The 27441-nt window shown below is 47.0% G+C and overlaps 1 protein-coding gene across 6 annotated transcripts in view; it reads left to right on the top strand.

Moving 5' to 3' along the window:
• Positions 1-27441, top strand: part of phldb1b (pleckstrin homology-like domain, family B, member 1b) — a 107790-nt gene that overhangs the window by 42325 nt on the left and 38024 nt on the right. For all 6 annotated transcript variants that reach the window (XM_079246494.1, XM_079246495.1, XM_079246493.1 and 3 more), the window contains 2 exons: positions 20011-20136; positions 25429-26897. In XM_079246494.1, the coding sequence (XP_079102620.1) occupies positions 20011-20136; positions 25429-26897 (1595 nt within the window). The remainder of the gene's footprint in view (positions 1-20010; positions 20137-25428; positions 26898-27441) is intronic.

Raw genomic sequence — 27441 nt, 5'->3', positions numbered from 1 at the left:
GTCTGAGCAGGTTGGTGGGCGAGGTGTTTGGATCATACGGCAGGTCGGGGGGGGAGGTGTCCAGATAATACAGCAGGTCCGGGGGGCGAGGTGTTTGGATCTTACGGCAGGTTGGGGGGCGAGGTGTTTGGATCATACGGCAGGTTGGGGGGCGAGGTGTTTGGATCATACAGCAGGTCGGGGGGCGAGGTGTTTGGATCATACGGCAGGTCGGGGGGGGGGGAGGTGTTCAGATAATACAGCAGGTCCGGGGGGCGAGGTGTTTGGATCATACGGCAGGTTGGGGGGCGAGGTGTTTGGATCATACGGCAGGTTGGGGGGCGAGGTGTTTGGATCATACGGCAGGTCGGGGGGCGAGGTGTTTGGATCATACAGCAGGTCGGGGGGCGAGGTGTTTGGATCATACAGCAGGTCGGGGGGCGAGGTGTTTGGATCATACAGCAGGTCGGGGGGCGAGGTGTTTGGATCATACAACAGGTCGGGGGGCGAGGTGTTTGGATCATACAGCAGGTCGGGGGGCAAGGTGTTTGGATCATACAGCAGGTCGGGGGGCGAGGTGTTTGGATCATACAGCAGGTCGGGGGGCGAGGTGTTTGGATCATACAGCAGGTCAGGAGGGGAGGTGTCCAGATAATACTGCAGGTCAGTGTGCGAGGTGTTTGGATCATACGGCAGGTTGGGGGGGGGGGGGGTGTCCAGATAATACAGCAGGTCCGGGGGGTGAGGTGTTTGGATCATACCGCAGGTCAGTGGGTGAGGTGTCCAGATCATACGGCAGGTCGGGGGGCGAGGTTGGATCATACGGCAGGTCGGGGGGCAAGGGTGGATCATACGGCAGTACGGGGGGCGAGGTTGGATCATACGGCAGGTCGGGGGGCAAGGGTGGATCATATGGCAGTACGGGGGGCGAGGTGTCCGGATCATACGGCAGGTCGGGGGGCAAGGGTGGATCATAAGGCAGTACGGGGGGCGAGGTGTCCGGATCATACGGCTGGTCGGTGGGCGAGGTGTCCGGATCATACGGCAGGTCGGTGGCCGAGGTGTCCGGATCATACGGCAGGTCGGTGGCCGAGGTGTCCGGATCATACGGCGGGTCGGTGGTCGAGGTGTCCGGATCATACGGTAGGTCAGTGGCCGAGGTGTCAGGATCATACGGCAGGTCGATGGCCGAGGTGTCCGGATCATACAGCTGGTCGGTGAACGAGGTGTTTGGATCATACGGCAGGTCGGGGGGCAAGGTGTCCGGATCATACGGCTGGTCGGTGGGCGAGGTGTCCGGATCATACGGCAGGTCGGTGGCCGAGGTGTCCGGATCATACGGCAGGTCGGTGGCCGAGGTGTCCGGATCATACGGCGGGTCGGTGGGCGAGGTGTCCGGATCATACGGTAGGTCAGTGGCCGAGGTGTCAGGATCATACGGCAGGTCGATGGCCGAGGTGTCCGGATCATACGGCTGGTCGGTGGACGAGGTGTTTGGATCATACGGCAGGTCGGGGGGCAAGGTGTCCGGATCATACGGCAGGTCGATGGCCGAGGTGTCCGGATCATACGGCTGGTCGGTGGACGAGGTGTTTGGATCATACGGCAGGTCGGGGGGCGAGGTGTCCGGATCATACGGCAGGTCGGGGGGCAAGGTGTCCGGATCATATGGCAGGCTGGGGGGCGAGGTGTTTGGATCATACGGCAGGCTGGGGGGCGAGGTGTCCGGATCATACGGCAGGTCGGGGGGCGAGGTGTCCGGATCATACGGCAGGTCGGTGGCTGAGGTGTCCGGATCATACGGCTGGTCGGTGGGCGAGGTGTTTGGATCATACGGCAGGTCGGTGGGCGAGGTGTTTGGATCATACGGCAGGTCGGTGGGCGAGGTGTTTGGATCATACGGCAGGTCGGGGGGCGAGGTGTTTGGATCATACGGCTGGTCGGTGGCTGAGGTGTCCGGATCATACGGCAGGTCGGGGGGCGAGGTGTTTGCATCATACGGCAGGTCGGTGGGCGAGGTGTTTGGATCATACGGCAGGTCGGGGGGCGAGGTGTTTGGATCATACGGCTGGTCGGGGTGCGAGGTGTTTGGATCATACGGCTGGTCGGGGTGCGAGGTGTTTGGATCATACGGCTGGTCGGGGGGCGAGGTGTTTGGATCATACGGCTGGTCGGGGTGCGAGGTGTTTGGATCATACGGCTGGTCGGGGGGGCGAGGTGTTTGGATCATATGGCTGGTCGGGGGGCGAGGTGTTTGGATCATACGGCTGGTCGGGGTGCGAGGTGTTTGGATCATACGGCTGGTCGGGGGGCGAGGTGTTTGGATCATACGGCTGGTCGGGGTGCGAGGTGTTTGGATCATACGGCTGGTCGGGGTGCGAGGTGTTTGGATCATACGGCTGGTCGGGGGGCGAGGTGTTTGGATCATACGGCTGGTCGGGGGGCGAGGTGTTTGGATCATACGGCTGGTCGGGGGGGCGAGGTGTTTGGATCATATGGCTGGTCGGGGGGCGAGGTGTTTGGATCATACGGCTGGTCGGGGGGCGAGGTGTCTGGATTTTCCATCTCTGGCTGGACTTTTCCAGCTCTCCACCCTGAAGAACCCAGTGTAGTTTTGCAGATTCCACATCATTTCATTAAATCTCAGTGGATCAACATGCAGTTTGCTTGACAACGTGCAGAACGTTGAACAACATGACAGCTGGAGAAAGTATCGGTGCACTAGTACATGCAATAAATCACCTGCTGATCATATTGTTTGGTTCTGTATGGATTGATCTTTGTGGCCATCTGCCTCAGGGAGCATGTTGGGCGGCCGGGGGGGAGGATATGGAGCAGAGGTAGGCAGTCAGGGGGCATGCTGAACAGCTGGGTGGGAGGCGAACATCTGCTGAATGAGCTGTAACCTGCCATTTTGTTGTTATGGAGACGGCAGCTGTCGCCTGCAGGAGGAAGCATCTGGTCTGGGAGCAGATTAGGACGGAGGTTGCTGACGTTGACGCCCACAAGGAGCCAGTCGTGCAGAAACTCTAATGTTGGTTCTGCAGGAAGCTCAAAAAACAGGATCAGGAGTCGGCCCACCTCATCTGGGCTTTTAAATGTGTTAAAGGAATCGGAAGCAATAGATTTATTTCAGAGCAGGCCAGAAATTCCACCTTTTATTGATTAATTGAGTGTAACTCCTGCATGTGAGCAGCTTCAGGCGGAAGCCGCTGCCAGCAGGATCTGCGGGAGTCCGACTCCTTCCTCTGGATCATCACTTCCTACAAGCTTTCATTTGATCAGGTGGTTTCTGCGCATGATGGGAATGCAGGGTTAGACCTCCTCCTCCTGCTGTGTGCATGCCAGCTCCCTGACTGCCTCTGGTATGTATGACCCCCCCCGGGCTTGTCGGATGGTGGTCATTGATTAACCGCTGAGTTGACTGGCTGACCTCTGCTGAACTGTAAAGCAACTGTCAGCCACAGCTGAGACCATCCTTTTGTCCCCCTGTTGGCTTAAAGATGAACACAAACTCTATATTTCCTGAGGATCTCATCAAAGGGGAGCGTGTTCACATGGTGAACAGGATTGGTCCAAGCACAGGAACTCCATTAAACAAAATATGATTTCAACAAGTTAATCCCAGTAACTGTGAAGATTCTCTGTATTCAGATATTGTGATCAAATGCATCACAGAGCTGCATAAGAGGATCCAATACAACTTTAATTATAAAGCACTTTTAAAACGACAAAGTTGCCCAAACATGATCCCAGGTTCAACAACCAGGACAAACGTAGCGCCAAAAGGAAAAATAATATAAAATTACTAGTAACATTTACACAATAAAACAGGATGAAATAAAACATAAAAAGAAGTAAACAACTCAAGCTGTGTTTAAAAACAAATTAAAAAAGATGAGGAAGTGAAAACAGTAGGAGACCTCGCCTGTTTACGGCGCATCGGCAGTAAATAACAAAGTTTGAGACCAACACCTGAAAAGGATCGGTCCCCCCAGTGGTGTAGTTTAACGCATACGCGCGTACACAGCGTATACCCACTTCTTTTTCAGTCAGCATAGAGTACACCCACTTCTAAACCTCTAAGCTCCCTGTGACGCTGCTTTCACAGTTACAAACGTCCCTACACATGTAGCTACGTTGCCCAGCAGCTCAGCTAAGGTTACCGATGCGACACTGGTGCAGTTCACCATCAGCTTGGTTAACTTTAGCTTGAACATAGACATGATACAGATATATGTACATAAGTCTATGAGCCTGTCTCTCACCAGCTCTATGTGCCAGTATTGGTTTAGTCATTTCATAACTTCCTTCCTGAAACCGAAGAGCAGAAATTATGTGACCATGAGTTAATATACTGGTGGATTTTTGGAGTAAACTAAATAGAGTAGTCTTAAATGTCACTTTTTATGAAACACTGTTTTTCTGGGCTATTTTCTTTTTGTTTGGTTTGTTTTAAAACAAGGGTGCAAAAATGTAGAGTATACCCACTTCTTGAGGGACCACTACACCACTGGGTCCCGCCCATGGATTTCATCTTGGATTTCGGGGCAACTAACGTGGGGTGATCTGCTGACCTGAGAGAGCAAAAGTCCAGGGTGTCGGACTGGAGCAGTTGGATCGTAACTAGAACTGCTTCTGTACGATGAATGACTATAGATGATGTGCTGTATGAGCCACCGTAGCGTCTCCGTCCTCCCTGCTGCTGGCAGAAACGTCCAGAGTCATGAGCCTGGCTGGTTACAATGTGCTGCTGCAGATATATTTATATAGACCCGCAGCTCTTCGTCACATGCACATTTGAACAAACTCTGGATGAACTCATCCTGCTACAATGTGAAGCGTTCTCACTCTGACCACCTCTGCTGCGCTGATCTAATCTTCTGGGAAAACTACTTCAGGCTGAGCTGACACGCTGGAAAGATTGAGTGTGGTCATAATGGGGAGGGGAAAAACACACGGATATTCCAGTTGATGGAACGTTTTGATGCTTTTCCAGCTTTTCCAGTCTTGCAGAGCGGGAACCTGGAAGGTGTGATGTCATATAAACTGTGCTTTTACGTTCTCCATTCACAGGGGTTTATTGCTGCTCGGGTATCAGGTCATTTGTTAAATTATCCCTATTTTCTTTAGATTTTTGCCTTTTTATTTGTTGAAGTCATATTTTTTGCCATTTTTGTGCAGATAGCCTCTCTAGAATTAGAAATTGGGAATGAAAATACCACCGTCGGCTCATGAAAAACTGTTTAATTACTGATTGTTGACTATTTAACTCCCAATAGGTTTTTAAAAAATTAAGTTTTCAATAAAAAATGTCAAACATACTGGTTTCAGGTTATTTTAAGATTTGCATCCTGTTTCCCCTGGTGGACACCTGTCACACTACAACGGTTCAGGGTTTTTGCACAGCGATTAACGCCTCATATGCAAATTATTTTCTTTGTTAACGGGACAAATAAAGACTTCAGATAAAAAAGCAGACAACATTTCAGATGAATTTACATCGTTGTTGGAATTTCTGACCATTTGATCTTAAAATGGATCCAATATGTAGCATTATTTAAGATGGAGAGACGCCACTCAGTAAAACGTCGTTATTCATCAGGAAGTTTCATAAGTTGGACTATTTTCTGTCCTCCATGGTTTTTGTCTCAGCTTTATTTATGGGAAATTAGTCTGTGATGATGTTTGAAGACGTGATTTCACAGCTGATTGTTGATGTCACATGATGTTGACATGACTGCAGGCAGGAAGTACGACTGTGAGGCTCAGCAGGCGTGAAACCCGAATTGGATGCTGTGGAGCGTAAGAATAAGTGGCGCTTCCTTGTGATTTGCTAATTGCACCATTATAAATCTTGGTTTGGATTGAGAACGGTGGATGGTTCAGCTGATACCGAGCAAAGCCGTCCTCATCTGGACCCCTCTGCATCCTCTCTGATCTCCACTTTGTGCTCTTTAATCTACTTAGTTGGATCCTGTTGTTTTACGAGAAGTGATGATGGTGTCCTTGTGGGAAGGTGGTGCTGATCTCTAAGTGTCCTCCTTCCAGACCTGAGCCAGATGGAAGCGGTGTGCATGTAGATGATGTGACGTAATGGACAGCAGATTGTGCGGGAAGGTTTCGGGCATTTGTCAAGGACTTGGCTGAAAGTTGCTGTTCTTGCAAGATTACTCAGGTTGATGAAGCCACTGATGCTCCTGGAGAGTCACTCAGTGAGATTGTTTCTGTGGGAAAGAACACTCAGGGAATCAATCTAAAAAATTTGCTTGTGTTTTATTTTTCCATGCCTACATTCGCCCCTCTCTCTTTGACTCCGCTGTCTTTGTACCTAATGACTTGATGGATCTGTGATCATGAGGCTCAAAGTGCCTCATGTTTTCCTGCAGGAGACTTGGAAGCTCAGCCCTCGATTAAGTTTCTACCGCAGCTTGTTTTGCTGAGCTCAGCCGTTGACGTGTTTGTGAACCGCTGGCTCTGGAAGAACACCCACATACTTTACCCGGATCATAGGGTTCCTTCAGAGGAGAGAAGAAAAGACAAAGATCAGAGATGAAAACTAGTTTACTCAACATCCACTACATTACAATGAGGATCTCTCGTTCCACAACATCACAATGAGAATCTCCCGTTCCACCTCATCACGATGAGAATCTCCTGTTCCACCTCATCATGATGAGAATCTCCCGTTCCACCTAATCACCATGAGAATCTTCCGTTCCACCTCATCATGATGAGAATCTCCCGTTCCACATCATCACCATGAGAATCTCCCGTTCCACCTCATCACGATGAGAATCTCCCGTTCCACCTCATCATGATGAGAATCTCCCGTTCCACATCATCACCATGAGAATCTCCCGTTCCACCTCATCACGATGAGAATCTCCCGTTCCACCTCATCATGAGAATCTCCCGTTCCACCTCATCATGATGAGAATCTCCCGTTCCACATCATCACCATGAGAATCTCCCGTTCCACCTCATCACGATGAGAATCTCCCGTTCCACAACATCACAATGGGAATCTCCCGTTCCACAACATCACCATGAGAATCTCCCGTTCCACCTCATCATGATGAGAATCTCCCGTTCCACCTCATCACCATGAGAATCTCCCGTTCCACAACATCACAATGAGGATCTCTCGTTCCACAACATCACAATGAGAATCTCCCGTTCCACCTCATCACCATGAGAATCTTCCGTTCCACCTCATCATGATGAGAATCTCCCGTTCCACCTCATCATGATGAGAATCTCCCGTTCCACATCATCACCATGAGAATCTCCCGTTCCACCTCATCACGATGAGAATCTCCCGTTCCACAACATCACAATGGGAATCTCCCGTTCCACAACATCGCCATGAGAATCTCCCGTTCCACCTCATCATGATGAGAATCTCCCGTTCCACCTCATCATGATGAGAATCTCCCGTTCCACCTCATCATGATGAGAATCTCCCGTTCCACCTCATCATGATGAGAATCTCCCGTTCCACCTCATCATGATGAGAATCTCCCGTTCCACCTCATCATGATGAGAATCTCCCGTTCCACCTCATCATGATGAGAATCTCCCGTTCCACCACATCACCATGTGAATCTCCCTTTCCACCTCATCATGATGAGAATCTCCCGTTCCACCTCATCATGATGAGAATCTCCCGTTCCACCTCATCATGATGAGAATCTCCCGTTCCACAGCATCACCATGAGAATCTCCCGTTCCACCTCATCATGATGAGAATCTCCCGTTCCACCTAATCACCATGAGAATCTCCCGTTCCACCACATCATGATGAGAATCTCCCGTTCCACAACATCATGATGAGAATCTCTCATTCCACCTCATCATGATGAGAATCTCCCGTTCCACCTAATCACCATGAGAATCTCCCGTTCCACCTTATCATGATGAAAGTCTCCCGTTCCACCACATCATGATGAGAATCTCCTGTTCCACCACATCACCATGAGAATCTCCCGTTCCACCTAATCACCATGAGAATCTTCCGTTCCACCTCATGATGAGAATCTCCTGTTCCACCACATCACCATGAGAATCTCCCGTTCCACCTCATCATGATGAGAATCTCCCGTTCCACAACATCATGACGAGAATCTCCCGTTCCACAGCATCACCATGAGAATCTCCCGTTCCACCTCATCATGATGAGAATCTCCCGTTCCACCACATCACCATGAGAATCTCCCGTTCCACCACATCACCATGAGAATCTCCCGTTCCACCTTATCATGATGAAAGTCTCCCGTTCCACCACATCATGATGAGAATCTTCCGTTCCACCACATCATGATGAGAATCTCCCGTTCCACCTAATCACCATGAGAATCTCCCGTTCCACCACATCATGATGAGAATCTTCCGTTCCACCACATCATGATGAGAATCTCCCGTTCCACCTAATCACCATGAGAATCTCCCGTTCCACCACATCATGATGAGAATCTTCCGTTCCACCTCATCATGATGAGAATCTCCCGTTCCACAGCATCACCATGAGAATCTCCTGTTCCACAACATCATGATGAGAATCTCCCGTTCCACCTCATCATGATGAGAATCTCCCGTTCCACCTCATGATGAGAATCTCCCGTTCCACCTCATCATGATGAGAATCTCCCGTTCCACCTCATGATGAGAATCTCCCGTTCCACCTCATCATGATGAGAATCTCCCGTTCCAAAGCATCACCATGAGAATCTCCCGTTCCACCTCATCATGATGAGAATCTCCCGTTCCACCTCATCATGATGAGAATCTCCCGTTCCAAAGCATCACCATGAGAATCTCCCGTTCCACCTCATCATGATGAGAATCTCCCGTTCCACCACATTGAACACAGAAAAAAGAAGCGTGTTTTCACTCCTGCCTGCTGATACAACCAACGCCGTACCTGTGCGGCGGTGTGTTAGTGTGAATAGTTTTGGTTAGAAATTACATACATGTTAAACCCCCTAATAAAGCGAAGGATGGCGATAATCTGATAAAAACTGCCTTTTGTTCTATTTCTGGCCCAGTGACTATTTGACACTATACCATTGCCATAACAGAACCATAAGTGCCCAAAGTAGTCCGGATTGGGCCCGAACATGTCTGCTATCTGGCTTTTCGGATAGAGATACAGCTGCTTTCCTCTTAAATCTTTTCCCTTTGATCGTCTTTGTGAATGTGTGATGACAAATGGCTGATATGGTGTATGAAATGTTCTGGTGGTCATAATGGAGTCAGATCTGCTGGCATTCGACCATGAAGCTGGTGTCCGAGTCATTCTGGTCATTCTGATGTGCACTGTTCTGCCTGGATGTTTCATAGGAGCGTAATCACAAGGTATATTATATTGATTAGATGTTTGCTGGTATCACAGGTTCGTGCGCACTGTGGTTCAGGTTTGATTGGATCAAGATGCAGTGGTTGATATGAGACCATTTCATGTCAGTGGTTTTATCTCATTAAACTGGCCTGAAGAAGCAGAAGAAATCTGTAAATGTTGCCTTAATTAAACATCCAGAAACACTTTAGAAACAAGAACTATGCCTTTGATTTCTCATATACCAGATTGCATTGGATCATATTGACCTATGTCTTTTCCTGCCTCACATCTCCATTTGCCCCCAAAATGTTCTTTAAACTGAGGTGAGTTGGTTGCAAGCGTGAAAGCATCATATTTAAATGCCAGAGACCACCCTCTCTGTTGCAGGGGAAGTTGATCACCGGAGCGCATCCCCTCCTTCACCTTTGGGTTCATGTTTCCAAGACAACCTGGTTGATAAGAACCCTGGTTAGCAGATCAGGAGAGAACCAGACATCTTTACATTAGGCCCTAAACAAAGGGTTTAGTGCTTTGGTTAATTGTTTACATGGTCTGGGTTTGGCTGGTCTCTGGTCTGGTAAAGCGGTCCACCCAGCTGTCTGTCTGATATGAGAGGCATGTCTGAAGCAGGTCTGTTCAGTGTTGGAGATAAGAAGGGAAAAAGTGCATTTTTAGGGTGGAGGTTGGAGTTGGAGACGGTAAACATGGCTGATAGTTGGGTGAGCTGCAGGCAAACTCCCGTCATCTTCCCACCATCAGGAAGATTTTACTGGGTGGTCTCGCAGGTGGAAATGTCTGTCATTCTTCTATATGTTTGTGTTTCACACAAACCCAGTTCTTCCATTAAATAACCTTTCAGAGCTGTAATTGGCAAATGAAGCAGAGCAGTATCTTTTTGTCAACACTGTGCGGCTGCTGTGTAATGAATCCCTTCATGATTTATTAGCTTAACCCCCTCCGCCCTCTTCAGTGAGTATGATACATGGCCCGTTTAGCACATCCCGTATCGCTGACCCATTCCAGTGACCTGAATAAATGTTCCTCCTCTCACTGGACCATAAATCTGCTCTTTAGTCTGGAAGTCGGGTGGTTGTCTGTCGTCTCACAGATGTGGCTCCTCGCGGTGGGAGGATCCACCATCATAAGTATCTGTGCTCTGTTAAACTGACAAGCATAAATTGGCATTAAGAGACTGTCAGTAATTGGTTTTACAATCAGTTTTTGAGTCAAAGCTTGTGGATTGATTGGGAGAACATCACACTGGCTATGCTTGATGGCTCAACTGTTAATTAGAAAACTGATAAAGGTCAGATTTTTATAAAGTAATTCTTATGTTTAAGTGAGGTATCTGGATCATTTGAGAAGGGAATGTTTGGTGTATTTGTCTGAAACAGTTCTTTAGATTAGACCATGGCCTACGTGGACTTGTAAATGTGGTCAACATTCCCGTCGACAAGGCCTCTCTGGCTGCAGGACAAAAACTTTAAACAGTTCTGGCTCTACATGTTACAGGCATGCAGGTTGATACCAAAAAGATACTGAGCACAGAGGAAAACCTCTACATGGAAGTTGTGTTAAAGAGTAACTTGTAGAGATTCCACTATTTTACTGTCCTGCACTGAAAGAATACAAAGACTCACAGATTTACACATCTTTTTCCTTACCCATTTTGTCCCATTCCTCCCATCCTATCCCTCCCATCCCATGCCACACCATCCCCATTCCGTCTATATCATACCACCATCCCATCCCATCCCATCCCATCCCCATTCCGTCCATATTGTACCACCATCCCATCCCCATTCCGTCCATACCATACCACACCATCCTCATTCCATCCATATCATACCATACCTTACAATACCATACCATAACTTACCATCCCATCCCCATTCCGTCCATATCATACCATTACTTACCATCCCATCCCCATTCTGTCCATATCATACCACCATCCCATCCCATCCCCATTCCGTCCATATCGTACCACCATACCATCCCATCCCCATTCCATCCATATCATACCATACATACCATACCTTACAATACCATACCATAACTTACCATCCCATCCCCATTCCGTCCATATAGTACCACCATACCATACCATGCCATGCCATACCATACCATACCATACCATACCATACCATACCATACCATACCATACCATACCATACCATACCATCGCCATTCCGTCCATATCATACCATACATAATATACCATAACTTAGCATACCAGTCCATCCCATCCCCATCCATCCATATCATCCCATCATCCCATCCCATTCTTGTCCATTTTCAACTTTAGCCTCTCTAATAATGCAGTTTCTGCTGCAGGTTTACTGGTGCATCAGTAAAAATGATCCTACCTTTAAAAGTTTCCTGTTGCTGGTTTACTGGTGCAGCAGTGAAAACGGTCCCCCTTCAAATGTTGTTAAAACTATTTAAACTGATGTTTTAGGTACGAGATAAACTGGATGACGTCTGGATGTTTTTTCTCATATATGAGGACAGTTTTTAGTATCTACAGGCAGTAAAATCTGTCTTGTTAATAGAAAGCATTTACGAGTGGCATCCTGTGACTCCTGTGGTATTTTCCTCACCAGCGCGGTACCAGAGAGCTGGATGGTACACGCTTGCCACTGCTTCTGAATGAGCATGTGTTTCTGTGTGTATGAACCATGTGTTCTGTTTTGCTGAGTCATGATGTGCCGATCCCGTGTTCCCTCTTCATCATCAGCAACCACACACACAGTGGTGCAGGACGTTGCTGAGATGCAGGGTCAGCCTCCCTTGTGGCAGCAGAAAAGTCAGTCAGCGAGAGCTGCCAGAAGCAGTTTGTGAGAAGGCATGAGGAAGAGGAGGAGTGAAGTCCTCCCTCATCCCGTCCTGCAGCCTCTGTGGCCTGGATGTCCACACATGGCAGCAGGAAACCACACTGCAGCATGCTGTCAGTGTTTAGAGTGATTTGCATTCAGCCACAGTTCCTCAGTGTGGAACAGTCGTTTGTTGAGTCACGTACATGCAGTTTCAGATGAGAAGCTCAAGGCTTTATCTCACAACAGCACTCTGGAATTTCAGCTTTAACATGTTTAAAACTGAGAGAAAACATTTATACACGTTGAAACAGAAAGGGATGTAAACTTGGAGCTTTTTCACATAATGCATCTACAAATCCTGCCGTGCAGGAAACAAAGCCCACACAGAAAGCGTGTACTTGTATTCCATCCATCCATCCATCCATTTTACATTATTATTTTTCTTTTGCAATTTTTTTAAATGTGTTCTTTTTCTTTCCATCAAAATTTTTAAAAATTATTTTATATGATATTTACAGTTGTGCTCATATTTATTCATCCCCTTTCATTAAAGAAGGAAAAAAACAGCTGCCTGCAAAATAAGCTGAAATTGACTAAAGTTATAATAAATAAAAATTTTATGAAAATCATTACATTATTTTTAAATTCTGATTCAATAGAAATATTTTTTTTTTAAAAAAGCAAAGAAATTTGATAATTTATCACATATTACATCACTCATAAAGTAATATTTAGTTGAACAATCCTTTAATGTTTCCGCTCCAGTCAGGTGTTTTCTGTTCCTCTCTGTCAGACTTCTGCACCTGTTGACACGTATTTTGTCCCACTGTTCAACAGAAAAGTCTCTAATTTCTCCAGGACCAATTTGTTTTGTTTTTTTTGTTTTTTTTTAAATTCTTCAACTCAATTAAATGAAAAAACAGTGTCTTATATTACTAAATTATAATTTTGCAAATTTTTAGTTATTGTTCCTTCTTTAAGTCTCCAGTTATTTGAGTGACTGTTGTAAATTCAGCTTTTCCTTTAATGAAAGAATATGAATAGATATGAGCACAACTGCATTTACTTTAGAATGTGTGCTATGTGTTGTCCTGCTCAGTAAACAGGTCTCAGTTTGCGACAGACTCTTCTTCTGCGTGAGCTATGATGTAGCCGTTGGTGTTGCATACGTGTCCCATTAAGCCATGTTGTCTTAATGAGTGATGTCTGTGGAAGAGGCTGACTTTATCTTCATCGCGCTAACAAACGTCTGGTGTATGAGTGTGTGCTGTAAGGAAAGCTGCTGGCTGGATCCAGAAAAACCAGGAGATAAGTCCTGGTTTGGGATGACTGCTGAGGATGGAAAGCATGAACACTCATGTGGCTCCACACACACATCTTTAGCAACTTGATGACTCAACTCAGCATTTTTTTGTTTCTCTCCTTCATCACCAAATAACGTCAAACGATTTAAACTGTGGAAAATCCTGACCAAAATGATGCCCAGATGGTTTAATGACTACTGGAGGGAATGCAGAAGCTCTTATACCAGTGGAAAAGAAATACTAAAGCACATAAGCAAAGTTGTGCATGTGGACTAATACAGGCATGTGGGATTTACTGCACCAGTAATTTAGTGGTATTAAGTATCACCACGGTACTTAATATTAGAAGGACTAAGGGATTTTTATTTTGCGCTGGGATTTTAGGCCTTTTCCACACAAACACTGCCAGCTCATTCCCAGTAATGGAGCCGATTCAGGAATAATCTCCTTGAGTTTTAACTCAGAGGTCAGTGTAAACAGGAAGTAGGGTGTCGGACTAAACATCAGGAACAAGGTAACCGAGATCGGCCGGTTAGCAGAGGATTGTCTAGTGTTCCATTTTGCAGAAGCTTTTTTCTTCTCTCACTGTTCAGTAAACTGAATTAGCTCATGAATGTAATCCAAAAAAGGAATAAAGAGGATTCAGTTTTGAGGAAATACACCAGGAGAAAAACTATATCTGCAAATTGAGAGACAAGACCGAGTTTCTGTACAGTCGTCATAAGAAGAGCAGCAACTTTTCAACATCAGGTTCAGCCATTTGGGTTGTTAGGGCAGATAACCACCCAACCAAATGGGACCAATGCATTTAGTCATGTAGTCCATCTGACACGCTGGCAATTGTACATCAATGTACTGGTTGTTTTAAACATGCAACATGGCCAATTCATTAAGAAAAAAAAATCAGGATCTCATTGGAGGATTGGCAGTAGTTAGGGAGATCTCAGAGAAGAGACGGGACGAAGACGATGCAGGACCAGCTGACGTTAGACGAGATCTCAGAGAAGAGACGGGACGAAGACGATGCAGGACCAGCTGACGTTAGACGAGATCTCAGAGAAGAGACGGGACGAAGACGATGCAGGACCAGCTGACGTTAGACGAGATCTCAGGGAAGAGACGGGACGAAGACGATGCAGGACCAGCTGACGTTAGACGAGATCTCAGGGAAGAGACGGGACGAAGACGATGCAGGACCAGCTGACGTTAGACGAGATCTCAGAGAAGAGACGGGACGAAGACGATGCAGGACCAGCTGACGTTAGACGAGATCTCAGGGAAGAGACGGGACGAAGACGATGCAGGACCAGCTGACGTTAGACGAGATCTCAGAGAAGAAACGGGACGAAGACGATGCAGGACCAGCTGACGTTAGACGAGATCTCAGAGAAGAGACGGGACGAAGACGATGCAGGACCAGCTGACGTTAGACGAGATCTCAGAGAAGAGACGGGACGAAGACGATGCAGGACCAGCTGACGTTAGACGAGATCTCAGGGAAGAGACGGGACGAAGACGATGCAGGACCAGCTGACGTTAGACGAGATCTCAGGGAAGAGACGGGACGAAGACGATGCAGGACCAGCTGACGTTAGACGAGATCTCAGAGAAGAGACGGGACGAAGACGATGCAGGACCAGCTGACGTTAGACGAGATCTCAGGGAAGAGACGGGACGAAGACGATGCAGAATCAGCTGACGTTAGACGAGATCTCAGGGAAGAGACGGGACGAAGACGATGCAGGACCAGCTGACGTTAGACGAGATCTCAGGGAAGAGACGGGACGAAGACGATGCAGGACCAGCTGACGTTAGACGAGATCTCAGGGAAGAGACGGGACGAAGACGATGCAGGACCAGCTGACGTTAGACGAGATCTCAGGGAAGAGACGGGACGAAGACGATGCAGGACCAGCTGACGTTAGACGAGATCTCAGAGAAGAGACGGGACGAAGACGATGCAGGACCAGCTGACGTTAGACGAGATCTCAGAGAAGAGACGGGACGAAGACGATGCAGGACCAGCTGACGTTAGACGAGATCTCAGAGAAGAGACGGGACGAAGACGATGCAGAATCAGCTGACGTTAGACGAGATCTCAGGGAAGAGACGGGACGAAGAAGATGTAGGATCCGCTGACGTTAGACGAGATCTCAGAGAAGAGACGGGACGAAGACGATGCAGGACCAGCTGACGTTAGACGAGATCTCAGGGAAGAGACGGGACGAAGAAGATGTAGGATCAGCTGACGTTAGACGAGATCTCAGGGAAGAGACGGGACGAAGACGATGCAGGACCAGCTGACGTTAGACGAGATCTCAGGGAAGAGACGGGACGAAGACGATGCAGGACCAGCTGACGTTAGACGAGATCTCAGGGAAGAGACGGGACGAAGACGATGCAGGACCAGCTGACGTTAGACGAGATCTCAGGGAAGAGACGGGACGAAGACGATGCAGGACCAGCTGACGTTAGACGAGATCTCAGAGAAGAGACGGGACGAAGACGATGCAGAATCAGCTGACGTTAGACGAGATCTCAGGGAAGAGACGGGACGAAGACGATGCAGGACCAGCTGACGTTAGACGAGATCTCAGAGAAGAGACGGGACGAAGACGATGCAGGACCAGCTGACGTTAGACGAGATCTCAGAGAAGAGACGGGACGAAGACGATGCAGAATCAGCTGACGTTAGACGAGATCTCAGGGAAGAGACGGGACGAAGAAGATGTAGGATCCGCTGACGTTAGACGAGATCTCAGGGAAGAGACGGGACGAAGACGATGCAGGACCAGCTGACGTTAGACGAGATCTCAGAGAAGAGACGGGACGAAGACGATGCAAAATCAGCTGACGTTAGACGAGATCTCAGGGAAGAGACGGGACGAAGACGATGCAGAATCAGCTGACGTTAGACGAGATCTCAGGGAAGAGACGGGACGAAGACGATGCAGAATCAGCTGACGTTAGACGAGATCTCAGGGAAGAGACGGGACGAAGACGATGCAGGACCAGCTGACGTTAGACGAGATCTCAGAGAAGAGACGGGACGAAGACGATGCAGGACCAGCTGACGTTAGACGAGATCTCAGGGAAGAGACGGGACGAAGACGATGTAGGACCAGCTGACGTTAGACGAGATCTCAGAGAAGAGACGGGACGAAGACGATGCAGGACCAGCTGACGTTAGACGAGATCTCAGAGAAGAGACGGGACGAAGAAGATGTAGGATCCGCTGACGTTAGACGAGATCTCAGAGAAGAAACGGGACGAAGACGATGCAGGACCAGCTGACGTTAGACGAGATCTCAGAGAAGAGACGGGACGAAGACGATGCAGGACCAGCTGACGTTAGACGAGATCTCAGAGAAGAGACGGGACGAAGACGATGCAGGACCAGCTGACGTTAGACGAGATCTCAGGGAAGAGACGGGACGAAGACGATGCAGGACCAGCTGACGTTAGACGAGATCTCAGAGAAGAAACGGGACGAAGACGATGCAGGACCAGCTGACGTTAGACGAGATCTCAGAGAAGAGACGGGACGAAGACGATGCAGGATTTTTAGAGGTGTATGATTGAACCGATGTCCAACAGGCTTTAAACATGCTCATGTGTTTGTACAACTACACTTCCTGACACAAAGTTGCTATGATGTAAAAAACCTGAAGGAAACCTGAAGGTGTGACATCGTCCCACTTCCTGATGTTCCAGTTTCCAGAGTTGCTACCTGGAATAAAGATGAGACTGTTTCTGACCTCCTGGTGTCAGCAGGTGTTCTCCTCCCAGCCTGTTTCTGTACGTCTGTTTAGAATAAAAGGCTTTGCTGTGCATCATCTCAGCCTCCGATGTGATGGAGAGCTTTCTGTCTCCGGGCCTGGTGACCGGAAGGGATCTTATCTCCCACGTCCCTCTGTCCTGAACCTCCCTCTTTAATCTCAGCAGGACACAATGGCTCTAAATGGAGAAAGCCATAAACAAGTGTTTGCTTATCCGTCGCTGAGCTCACGGCACATGAAAGGGCTGAATTTGTTCTGGCCGTGACGTGTTGTGACATTTAAAACCGGATGATAAGGGCATGATATGACCATGGATGCTGGGTGTGTTATTCTGATGACTGGGCAGTGTGTAAAAGCTGCTGTGAGATGCAGGCGGTCGGGTTTGGTACATTTAGCTCGGTCTCTAAACATCTGACGAACCCTTTTAAATGTATCATTTGTTATTGTAAGTCTTGGTCTGGCATCACGTTATTTACTGTGGGCTGAGATTTTAACTCTTATCTCCTTAATTAGATGTGCTTCCTGTAGGCAGAGGGTATCAGGGGGAAGCCCATCAGATTATTTAAGTGTGTAAACCAGCAGCCTTTCATCTGCTCAAACCGAATTTTCCTTATCAAAGACGATATTTGCTCTCCTGTTTCTTGCCTGCTGTTCCTTTGTTGCTGTTATATTCTACCCAGATCTTTATGGGGTTAATCCATGTGTGAAATGTTGGTTTTTTTTTGCTTCCTGAAACACTAACTGCAGGTGATTCAACCAGTCAACGTTACCTCAGTGAAACATTAGTGTGTTTGCAGAACTGGAACAGGTTTGTGAAGTCCTGCCTCGTTGTTCTACCTGTTTACTTCTTATAAATGCAGGTGGTGTTTTTTTTTCCTGAATTGTGATGGATTGAACACGGTGTTGGAAACATTCATCAGAGATCCGTCAGGCTATTGGAGTACAGCAGGTGGGTCAAACTCCAGCAGGTTTCCCTGCACCAACACACCTGATTCAAATCAAATGGGTCCAACCGCTTCTTGTCAACACATGTATGAAATTCTGTCAGGTGTGTTGGAGCTGGGAAACAACAAAAACCTGCAGGACACCGGCCCTTGAGGACTGGAGTTTGACATCTGTGGAGTACATGTTGGAGATGATCTGAGCTCTGGGACATGGTCCATGATCCCGCTGGATCAGAAGATGGGTTTATTCTGCACATCTTGGTTGGAACCATAGACTGTATATAAAAAGATGGGCGGAGCCTCTGTGATGTCACCCGTAGGTTTCTGAAGAGCTGAATTGAAGCTCGGTGGGCGGTTCCTACCATCACCATTTTGGCAGGGGCATGCGTGTCGTCTCGCCTGGAAAATACAAATATGGGCAAAGAGGTGGAGCTGAGAGGGGGGCTGTAAGTGTCAAGGTGGATGATTGACATCGAGCGAACTCTGAGCTTTCTGTAGCTAGAAGCTAACCGAGCTAACCCCGAGATAATGGGAGCTAACCAGCTAACGGAGGTAAGCGGGCTAAAGCTAAGTCACGTCGTTAACTGACTAAAAACCGCGGTTGTTCTACGTTCTTCTGACTTGAAGTGGGAGATCGGGCACCTGTCAATCAAAAGGACACGCCCCTAAATATGCCGAACTTCGAGATTAAATTACTTTTAAACGGGCGAGTTAGAAAAAAATTCACTCCTCCCACAGTTGTCATGAAGGTAAACCCTCCCTATTAAACTGAAAATGGATTTTTGTACCAGGCTGTAAACATGTTTATTTCTGCTGTAAACATGTTTATTTCTGCTGTAAACATGTTTATTTCTGCTGTGAAGTTGGCCTTTTTAACATGGGAGTCTATGGGGATTTTCTCTGTTTTGCAGCCCCTAGTGGATGAAGGGGGAACTGCAGTTTTATGCACTTCCGCATAGGCTTCACTTTTAACCGCCGGAGGTTGCCAACATCAACATCTGGATGTTTTCTCTTCTTCAGACCGTCTCTGTGTGAGAATCCCAGTAAACACTTGGACCAACAACATTAAATCTCATTTCTTCCTCATTCTGACGCTCAGTTTGAACTTCAGCAAGTCGTCTTCACCGTGTCTACAAGGTGCCGTGTGATTGGCTGGTCAGACTGGTGATGGGCGGAAATGCTTTCAGACTTTCCTCATCATCACAGAGTCAGACTCATCACTTCACACGTGCCGACGCGTCCTTCATGCTTTGTGTTGGTGGTGAAACCGGTGTGTGCTGAGTCAGCACTGCTTCTGCAGAACATCTTATTTGCTTCATTTTCCCCTATGTGTCTCCAGACGACCATTTCAGGCTAAAATATGATGGAAAACGGCACTTTGAGGAGGTTTTCATCAGTTTATCTTCCTGCTCAGTGTTTCAGTCCTGATGGTTTCTGTCTTTAGGAATATAAACCGCGAATTCCACCAACCATGCGGCGGCTTCACCTTCAGGAGCTTGCAGGAGTGGCTTTCCACCCAGATGCACATTTAGAAATGGAAAATATGGATTAATGACTGCAGACTTGACTCCTCCTCAGTGTTTGCCGTCTGAACGCCAAGTTAAGCCACTTATCTGCTGGCTGCACCGTCATGTTTAGCTTTAGATGCTCATTCATTGGACGCATTCTGGGTCCAAGTAGCCTTTGTTTGAGAACTTTGCAGGAAATAGGACTTTTTTTTAGTGTTCCTCCGTAGTTCCTGCCGTTGGAATGAAATAAAAACGGAGATGTTCATGCTTCCTGCGACCCTGACTTGGATTAAGTGGTTAGGATAATGAATGAATGAATGTTTGTGCTTCTTTCCAGGCTGCATGCTGTGTTTTGGCCAGTCGGCCTTCTTCCGCTTCAACCACCCTGAGGAGGCCTTCAGGATGAAGAGCATGATGCCGCAGGGAGGAGGCGTTTCCACTGGAGACTACACGCTGTGTGCAGGTACTCCGTTCTACTGTGCAGCAACACTTCCAGATCAGCTGAGAGGCGGTGGGAGGTAGAAAGAAAAGCATACTGGTCTTCTTCCTGGCAAAGAGAGACATTTTATCTGGTTTTATCTCAGGTTTATGGAGTCCCACCTGTGTTTGGAGTCAGGGTTGTGTTTAACGTCTGTCACTCAGCAGGGTGAAGGGTCATCCTCTAAACGTTTGACCCTCTGCAGCTTCCGTACTGAGACATTTCCCTGGTGAAGTTGCAGCTCGGTCTGTGAGGATAAGCAGCTCAGGTTTCACAGGTGTTTGTGAACTCACATCTTTCTGTGTTTATCAGCTGGACGGCTTTAGCATGGTAAATATGAAGGAATCCTCCTGATCTGCAGGTATGAAACCATGTTTTCTGTCTTTAGATCAGACAGAGGAAGTGTTAAACTGTTAGCGGCTGCCCCGTGTTGCCAGCAGAGTCCCAGTATACCCAGCTGGACCTGAATGGTTTTATTGCTCCATGTCTACAGGAAGCTGCTTGTGTTGATTCCCTCAGCTGTAAGCAAACCGTCTTCTTGCTCTCGGCCGGACCAGCATCTCTCACTGCTGACGCTGCCTTCCATCGGGGGATAAGTTTAGCCTGCTGCCTGCTGCGAACTTCCTAAGCCAGTAATGAAAGCCTTCCGTTGTTTAGAAACCTACTCATTATGCATTCCTGTGTTGCACTGGGATGCACACGGCTTATGCCACTCCCATGATAAACCCAGTATGTGTCCAATCAGATGGCTTTAAACTGGTTATCTGCATGTGAACTCTAGGAACAGGGTCATGGTGGAGGCCAAACCCAGAATGTTTCCCGCTTTTCTGTCTAAATTTAGAAGCTTTTCTCCTGTTCCGTCTCACTTTGGGACTAAAACCTTAAAACAGTCTTTATTGAACTGAACAGCCTTTGATGGAGATGAATTATGCCTGCATTTCGTACATTTCTACTCATGTGAGCCTGTCTCAAACCTGTTGCAGACATATTTTACCCCCCCACCCCATGCTGCTCATGTAAAGCTACAGCTGGAGTTACAGGCTCTTTTTACAAAGACTATTTATAATCCTCCACCTCACGTCGCTCTGCTATAACTGCACCCTCCCTTCCCCAGTTTCCTCTCCTGCCCCCCCACCCACCCTCAGAGCCCACCCATCAGTCCTATGTTCCTCCTCAATAGTGGGTTTTTATTTCCATGTGAGCTGTCTGCTCTACATGTCTGATAGGAATGATGCTCTGAAAAGATGAATCAACAAGTTAAGAGATATAAATTTATAGTTAAAGCTGTTAAACATGTTGATCTGAAGTCGTTATTAAACGGTGTAGAAAGAAAACTGCTTGGTAACTAATCTAAACTCTGTTTATTTCCTCTGATTTGTGGTAGTTTAGGGTTAGTTCGTTAGCAGCTGTGTTAGTTGGTAGTAAAGAGTTAGTTGGAACCAAACCCACTGGTTTGATACCTTCTCCTACTGGTGTATTCAGGCTTCCTCCAGTGAAGGTGATGCTGCACGCTGAAAGCAGTCAGTGTTGCTAGTCTGTGACGTGCCGCGTTAAGCTGCTGGAAAGTTTCTCAGGTTGGAAAGGGAAGTTATGAGTGGTTTCTCAGGCTGCAGGGCAGCAGCAGCTCCAGGAATGTGCACAATAAATGTCACTGTGCCACGAAAATGAGTCAGAAACGTTAGAGTGCAGAAAGTTACACGGTTTTACTTTAAAAGGGAAATGAACAGTTTCCAGCAGTGTAGGATTTACTGCCAAGAAACATTCTTACAACTAAGAACTAATCTCCAAAATCTGATTTCATTACTTTTTTATTTTTATTTCCTGCCACATAGTTTCTATCTTATTAACCTTTTTCATCTCATGAAATCTAGATAACTGGGAATATATTTTATAAATTAAAAGATCATTTTAAGACTTTCTCTCCTCAGAGGAGCAGTCCAGGCCTTGATAATAAAAAGTAATAAAAAGGCGCAGTATTTTATCTATTTAAATTTCTTTGTTGTTATGACAGTAAAATGTCCCCACAGCTTCCAGTTCGTTGCCATTTGTAAACCTTTCTTTTCCCGTCTCAGCTATAACAGATAAAAAGTTTAGATTTAATAAGAAAAGACAAGAAAAATCCATAAAAGTCTTTACGTCACCCCAGAACGGAGGAGCGTAAAGTTAGCCAGGACACCGGAAGTAACGCAGCCGTACCGCCACAATAAACCGAAGTAACGCGAGTTAGAGAGCGCTGTTCTTGTCTGAGCTGTTTATGTAAACCAGTAAATAATGATAACTGTATACAACCATGGTTACATACATTTATGCCACGTATTTTATTCCCTGATTAATTTTTTAAGTAAAATAAACTATTATTTTGAAGAGATGAATCCGGAAACTCCCCTTCTTAATGCGTGGGGTTGTACTGTAGGTAGCGGCGGTGCTCAGCACCCCAACCCCGGCTCAGAGAGACCAGGTCTGGGTTGCTTCTCCACAGCTTCCCCGGTGTGTTACCGGAGCCTGTCACGGCCAGGCTCCGTCACACCCGGTCTGATACCGGTGTCTGGAGGATGTGGGCCTCAGCTGTGTGCCATGTAGCTGGAGAACCGCTCTGAAACAGGGTCGCAGTTGTGTTCCTTCATGTGAGTAACCCGGTCACACACCGAACTCCATTAACGATCCGACGGACTCATTCTCGCGTCCCGGTCGAGGAGGGGACATAAGCCGTAGGACACTGATAACTACCTGCCTCTATTCAGGTGAATTAGTCTGTAAATTCCGCTTGAATCCGATCAGATAATTGGCCATTTTCTGGCTTATCCATAATTTATTTCCTGAGGTCATAACGTGACAGTGTGTTCTCATGAAAGACGCCTCATGAGATGACAAATGCACCAAATGTGCCTATTTAAGCTCACAATTGTTAACGGAATATACGCCGAATTAAAGATGCCATTAAATAAAAGATAATTAGCCAAGCTTTTGTTTATGAGAGTCTGAGTTTTACCGGGAGGTACGTAAACGTTGACTTGTCAGATTTTTAATGCAAGTTTGGCATGTCGTACCCGGAGCGGTGGTCTGTATCCATGACATCATTGCATGAGCTTTCCCTGAGCAAAGCGTTGCTTTTATTCATGTCCCCCCCACCCCCTTTGTGTTGTACACCGTGGGAGTGGACATGACAGTGACATTTAAACGGGCTTTGTCGGTGAGACATGACACCAGATATCTGAAATTCTGTTTAATATGCATGAAGGTGCGTTCAGGTGCGGTGGTCCGGCTGTCACGAGGGCCAGAAGAAGCTGCTCCCAGCTCAGCTGATGCATTATTTCTGAGGCTTCTATATTTTATAGCAGTTTTGCTACCAGGACATCCTCTGACATCATCTTTCCACAGAGACCTCTCTGTTTTCTGTTGGTTTGCTTCATCTCTCCTGCCTTTTATCAGCAGCAGTGTTTCAGTGCTGCTGCCATCCTCCTCTTCCTCTTTAAAATGAAAACTGTCACTTTGAACAGATGTGGTTCAGCATGGATGTGTGCACTGATGCCTGCCTGGCAAGCATGCTGGTCAATGTCCCACGTGGATCTGCCTTCCTTTTGGAGAACTACCATGTTGACATGAGTGGCAGATGAGATTAGATCAGGTGGCTTGTGTTGTGTTTGGGTGACATGGTAATTATCAGGTTATGTAGGCACATTCCCCTCATGCTGATCCAGCATCCCAGAGCCGTTTGTTTCCTTGTGTCCTTTCCTCACCATGAATGTCTCATCTGTCCTCTTCACCAACCTAGTTTGTACTTTCTTATATTTCTGTGGTGTGTCAATGATTTAAAAAAAAAAAAAAAAAAAAAAAATTATATATATATATATATATATATATATATATATATATATATATATAAATAAAAGTTATTTTTGTTTTTATTTAAATGTTCTGTTCATTTGAATCTGGTTCAGTTTATGATTACTTAAATTTATTGTTTTATTCTATATTTTATATTCAAATTTCTGAATTTGCTTCAGTTTATTTAATTGTTTTGCCTTTTGTTTTTAATTTTTGTTTATTTTTAAAATGTATTTTGATTTATTAAATTGTTTTATTTTCTTTGAATCTATTTTATTTTTTATTCTGTTGAATTTTTTTAATTTAATTTTCTTTAATATTAATATTGACAATATATATTGTTCCATTATAAATACCTCTAATAAAGTTTAATAAAACTATTTTTAATTCTTTTATACATATTTTTTAAACTTCTACAATTTACTTGAGTTTGTTGATTCTATTTAATTATATTGAATAAACTATTGGATTATTTTTTTTAAAAATAATTTTATTAATATATTTTAGTTGATTTTTTTCCAGTTTTAATCTTATTATAATTTTTTTCTTTTCAATTTTCTCAATTACATTTTTTTAAGTGTGTTATATTTTTATTTAATATTTTTAGATATTTTACAATATAAATTATTTTATTAAAGTATGTTTTGTTGCTGATGTCCAACAAAAAACAGACTTTTTAAATTCATGCAAAAATAATCCAAACTGTTCTAAATTAAGCAAAAAGTATGAAAAACCTCACCACCAATGCCAGCTTTCAAAGATAAATCCTGATTTTTTTTATCTGCAGCATCATCAGATAAAATCGGGATTCCAGATGTTTTCTGGGAAACTGGGCTTTGCTTGGTTCCCATGGAAACATTTAGAAGTGGCAGAATATCCTGTAGCTTCTTCCAGACCACAAATAAAAAGATCTTTTAGAGAAAACCACTGTAGAAGTGATTAAAGTTTCATGTTTTGGAGCTCAGATTGAATCAGTGTGTTCTTTTATGTTTGGTGGTTTTTAATGGAGTTACGGTGTTGGGAACGAAGCAGATGAAACGCTTCTGCATCATGACCTTTAGCTTCAGTCTGGAGAACCATCGCTGGCAGATCTAAGCCTTATGAGCTTCCTGTTGCAATGGGAACCTCCCTGGCTAACCCATTAATGATGCTTTATGGTACACCAGTTCACCAGGCCAGAGAGAACCAATCAGACCAGTCAAACACCAGTCAGACCAGTCAAACACCAGTCAGACCAGTCAAACACCAGTCAGACACCAGTCAGACCAATCAGACACCAGTCAGACCAATCAAACACCAGTCAGACCAATCAGACACCAGTCAGACACCAGTCAGACCAGTGATAAACTGAACCGTTTGGTGGTGGGATCCTGTTTACCACATGATAAAACATGAAATGACTTTGAAAGGATGAAAGTTGTGACGTTTGTTCTCCGTCTTCTCCTCCATCAGACACGGAAAGTTTGGTCAATGGGAATCACCAGACCAGTCCAGTCCAGTCTCCTCCAGCTGCTGGAGGGAGAGTCCAGTCTGAGCACAGTGCCATCGTCAGCTCCATTGAGAAGGACCTCCAGGAGATCATGGACTCCTTAGCCATGGAAGACCCCCGGCCTTCTTCCTCTGAGACCAGAAAGCCCCCAGGAGGCCAGTCCATCCCCCACTCCCCCATGTCTCCTGTGGTCAATGGCGGGGGCAAGTATCTGCTGTCCCCGCCCACCAGCCCGGGCGCCATGTCTGTGGGGTCCAGCTACGAGAACACGTCCCCTCCTTTCTCCCCCCTCTCGTCCCCGTCGGCTGCCAGCAGCGGGAGCTTTACCAGCCCGTCTCCCAGTGGAGGACCCCCGGACCAGAGCTCCTCTCTGCCACCAGTGCCTGTACGCTCCTCCAGCTACAACTTCACCACCCAGCCTCCACCCATACCTCAGCCACGGACCTTACTGCCTAACTTCAGCAGCTCTGGGCTGGGCCCCAAGGTCCAGGAAAGCCCCAGACTGCCGCGCAAAGTCTTAACGGAGGCTCCGCCCAGTCCCAAGCCGAGCCGCAGAGGACTGGTCCAGGACGGGTCTGAGAGCCCCCGCCAGAACCCCCTCCTGTCCTCCACTGAGTCTCTCAGCAGTAGAAACATTGTGCCAAGCAGCCCCAGAATCACCCCCAAGTTCCCAGTCTGTCCCTCCCAGTCTCCCTCCAGCCCCAGGACCAAGACCACCACAGTGCTGCAGGACAGGCCGGCCAGCCCCTTCAGGGAGCCCCCCGTTCTGACTGATCGCTCCCTCACCGCCAGCCCCCCCAGGCAGCTTTCCCAACCCACCAGACCCTTCCAGCCCCCGCTGGACCCCATTGTCCACATCATCCAGGGGTCTCCCCTCCATCCACGTTCGCTGCAGCCCCCCGAGAGTCCTCGTAGCGCCAGGAGGAACGTGGAGCTGAATGGCGGCAGCATGAGAGAGCTGCCTCCTCTGAGCCCCTCGTTGGGGCGGCGGGGGGTCCCAGTTCTCCCGGGAGCGCTGCCAGGGACCGCCCCCACACTGAGGTGTCTGGAAAGCCCTTCCGGTTTGGGAAAGCCTGTCCTGGAGAGTCCCAGACTGCGGCGTAAAGCTGGATGTGCATCAGAGGAGGCGGCGTGCGGCAGGGGGGTGCGAGCTCGCAGCCCGTCTCCGACCTCCATGGCGATGGAGGGCGGCGTACGGAAAGCGAGCTTTGGGAACTCTCTATCGCCGGCTTACAGCCTGGGGTCCCTGTCCAGTTCGTCCCCAGTAGCCAGTCCCAGGACCCAGCGGAAGATGTGCTCAGCGAGACCGCATCCCGGCATGAGAGAGAGGAAGAACAGCATCACGGAGATCAGCGACAACGAGGACGAGCTGCTGGAGTACCATCGGCGGCAGAGAGAGGAGCGGCTCCGGGAGCAGGAGATGGAGAGACTGGTGAGTGATGGAAACCAGTTCCCTTCCCCAGTAGGTCCGTTTTAACCCGCAGATCTTTAGAATCCTGATTAGTTTCAGCAGGCTGGAAGGTAAAGGGATTGTTCCCGATGCTGTTAATCTGACCATAACTAGTACTCTGGACCGCGTCCGTCCATCAAAACCAAGCTGTCTCCCTGACAACAGAACCGCCGCCATGTTGCAGCTTCACTTCCTGAAACTTCTTGTCCATTTTTAACTTCAGAATCTCCAATAATGTAGTTTCTACTGCAGGTTTACTGGTGCAGCAGCCAATACGGTCCCCCCCACCAGCTGCCTGCTGTTCGATCTATCTATCTGTCTATCTGTCTATCTATCTATCTATCTATCTATCTGTCTATCTGTCTATCTGTCTATCTATCTATCTGTCTATCTATCTATCTGTCTATCTGTCTATCTGTCTATCTGTCTATCTATCTATCTATCTATCTATCTATCTGTCTATCTGTCTATCTATCTATCTATCTATCTATCTGTCTATCTGTCTATCTGTCTATCTATCTGTCTA

Source organism: Telmatherina bonti (assembly GCF_933228915.1).
Source record: "Telmatherina bonti genome assembly, chromosome: 9".
NCBI lineage: Eukaryota > Metazoa > Chordata > Actinopteri > Atheriniformes > Telmatherinidae > Telmatherina > Telmatherina bonti.
This window is presented reverse-complemented; position numbering and strand designations above follow the sequence as displayed.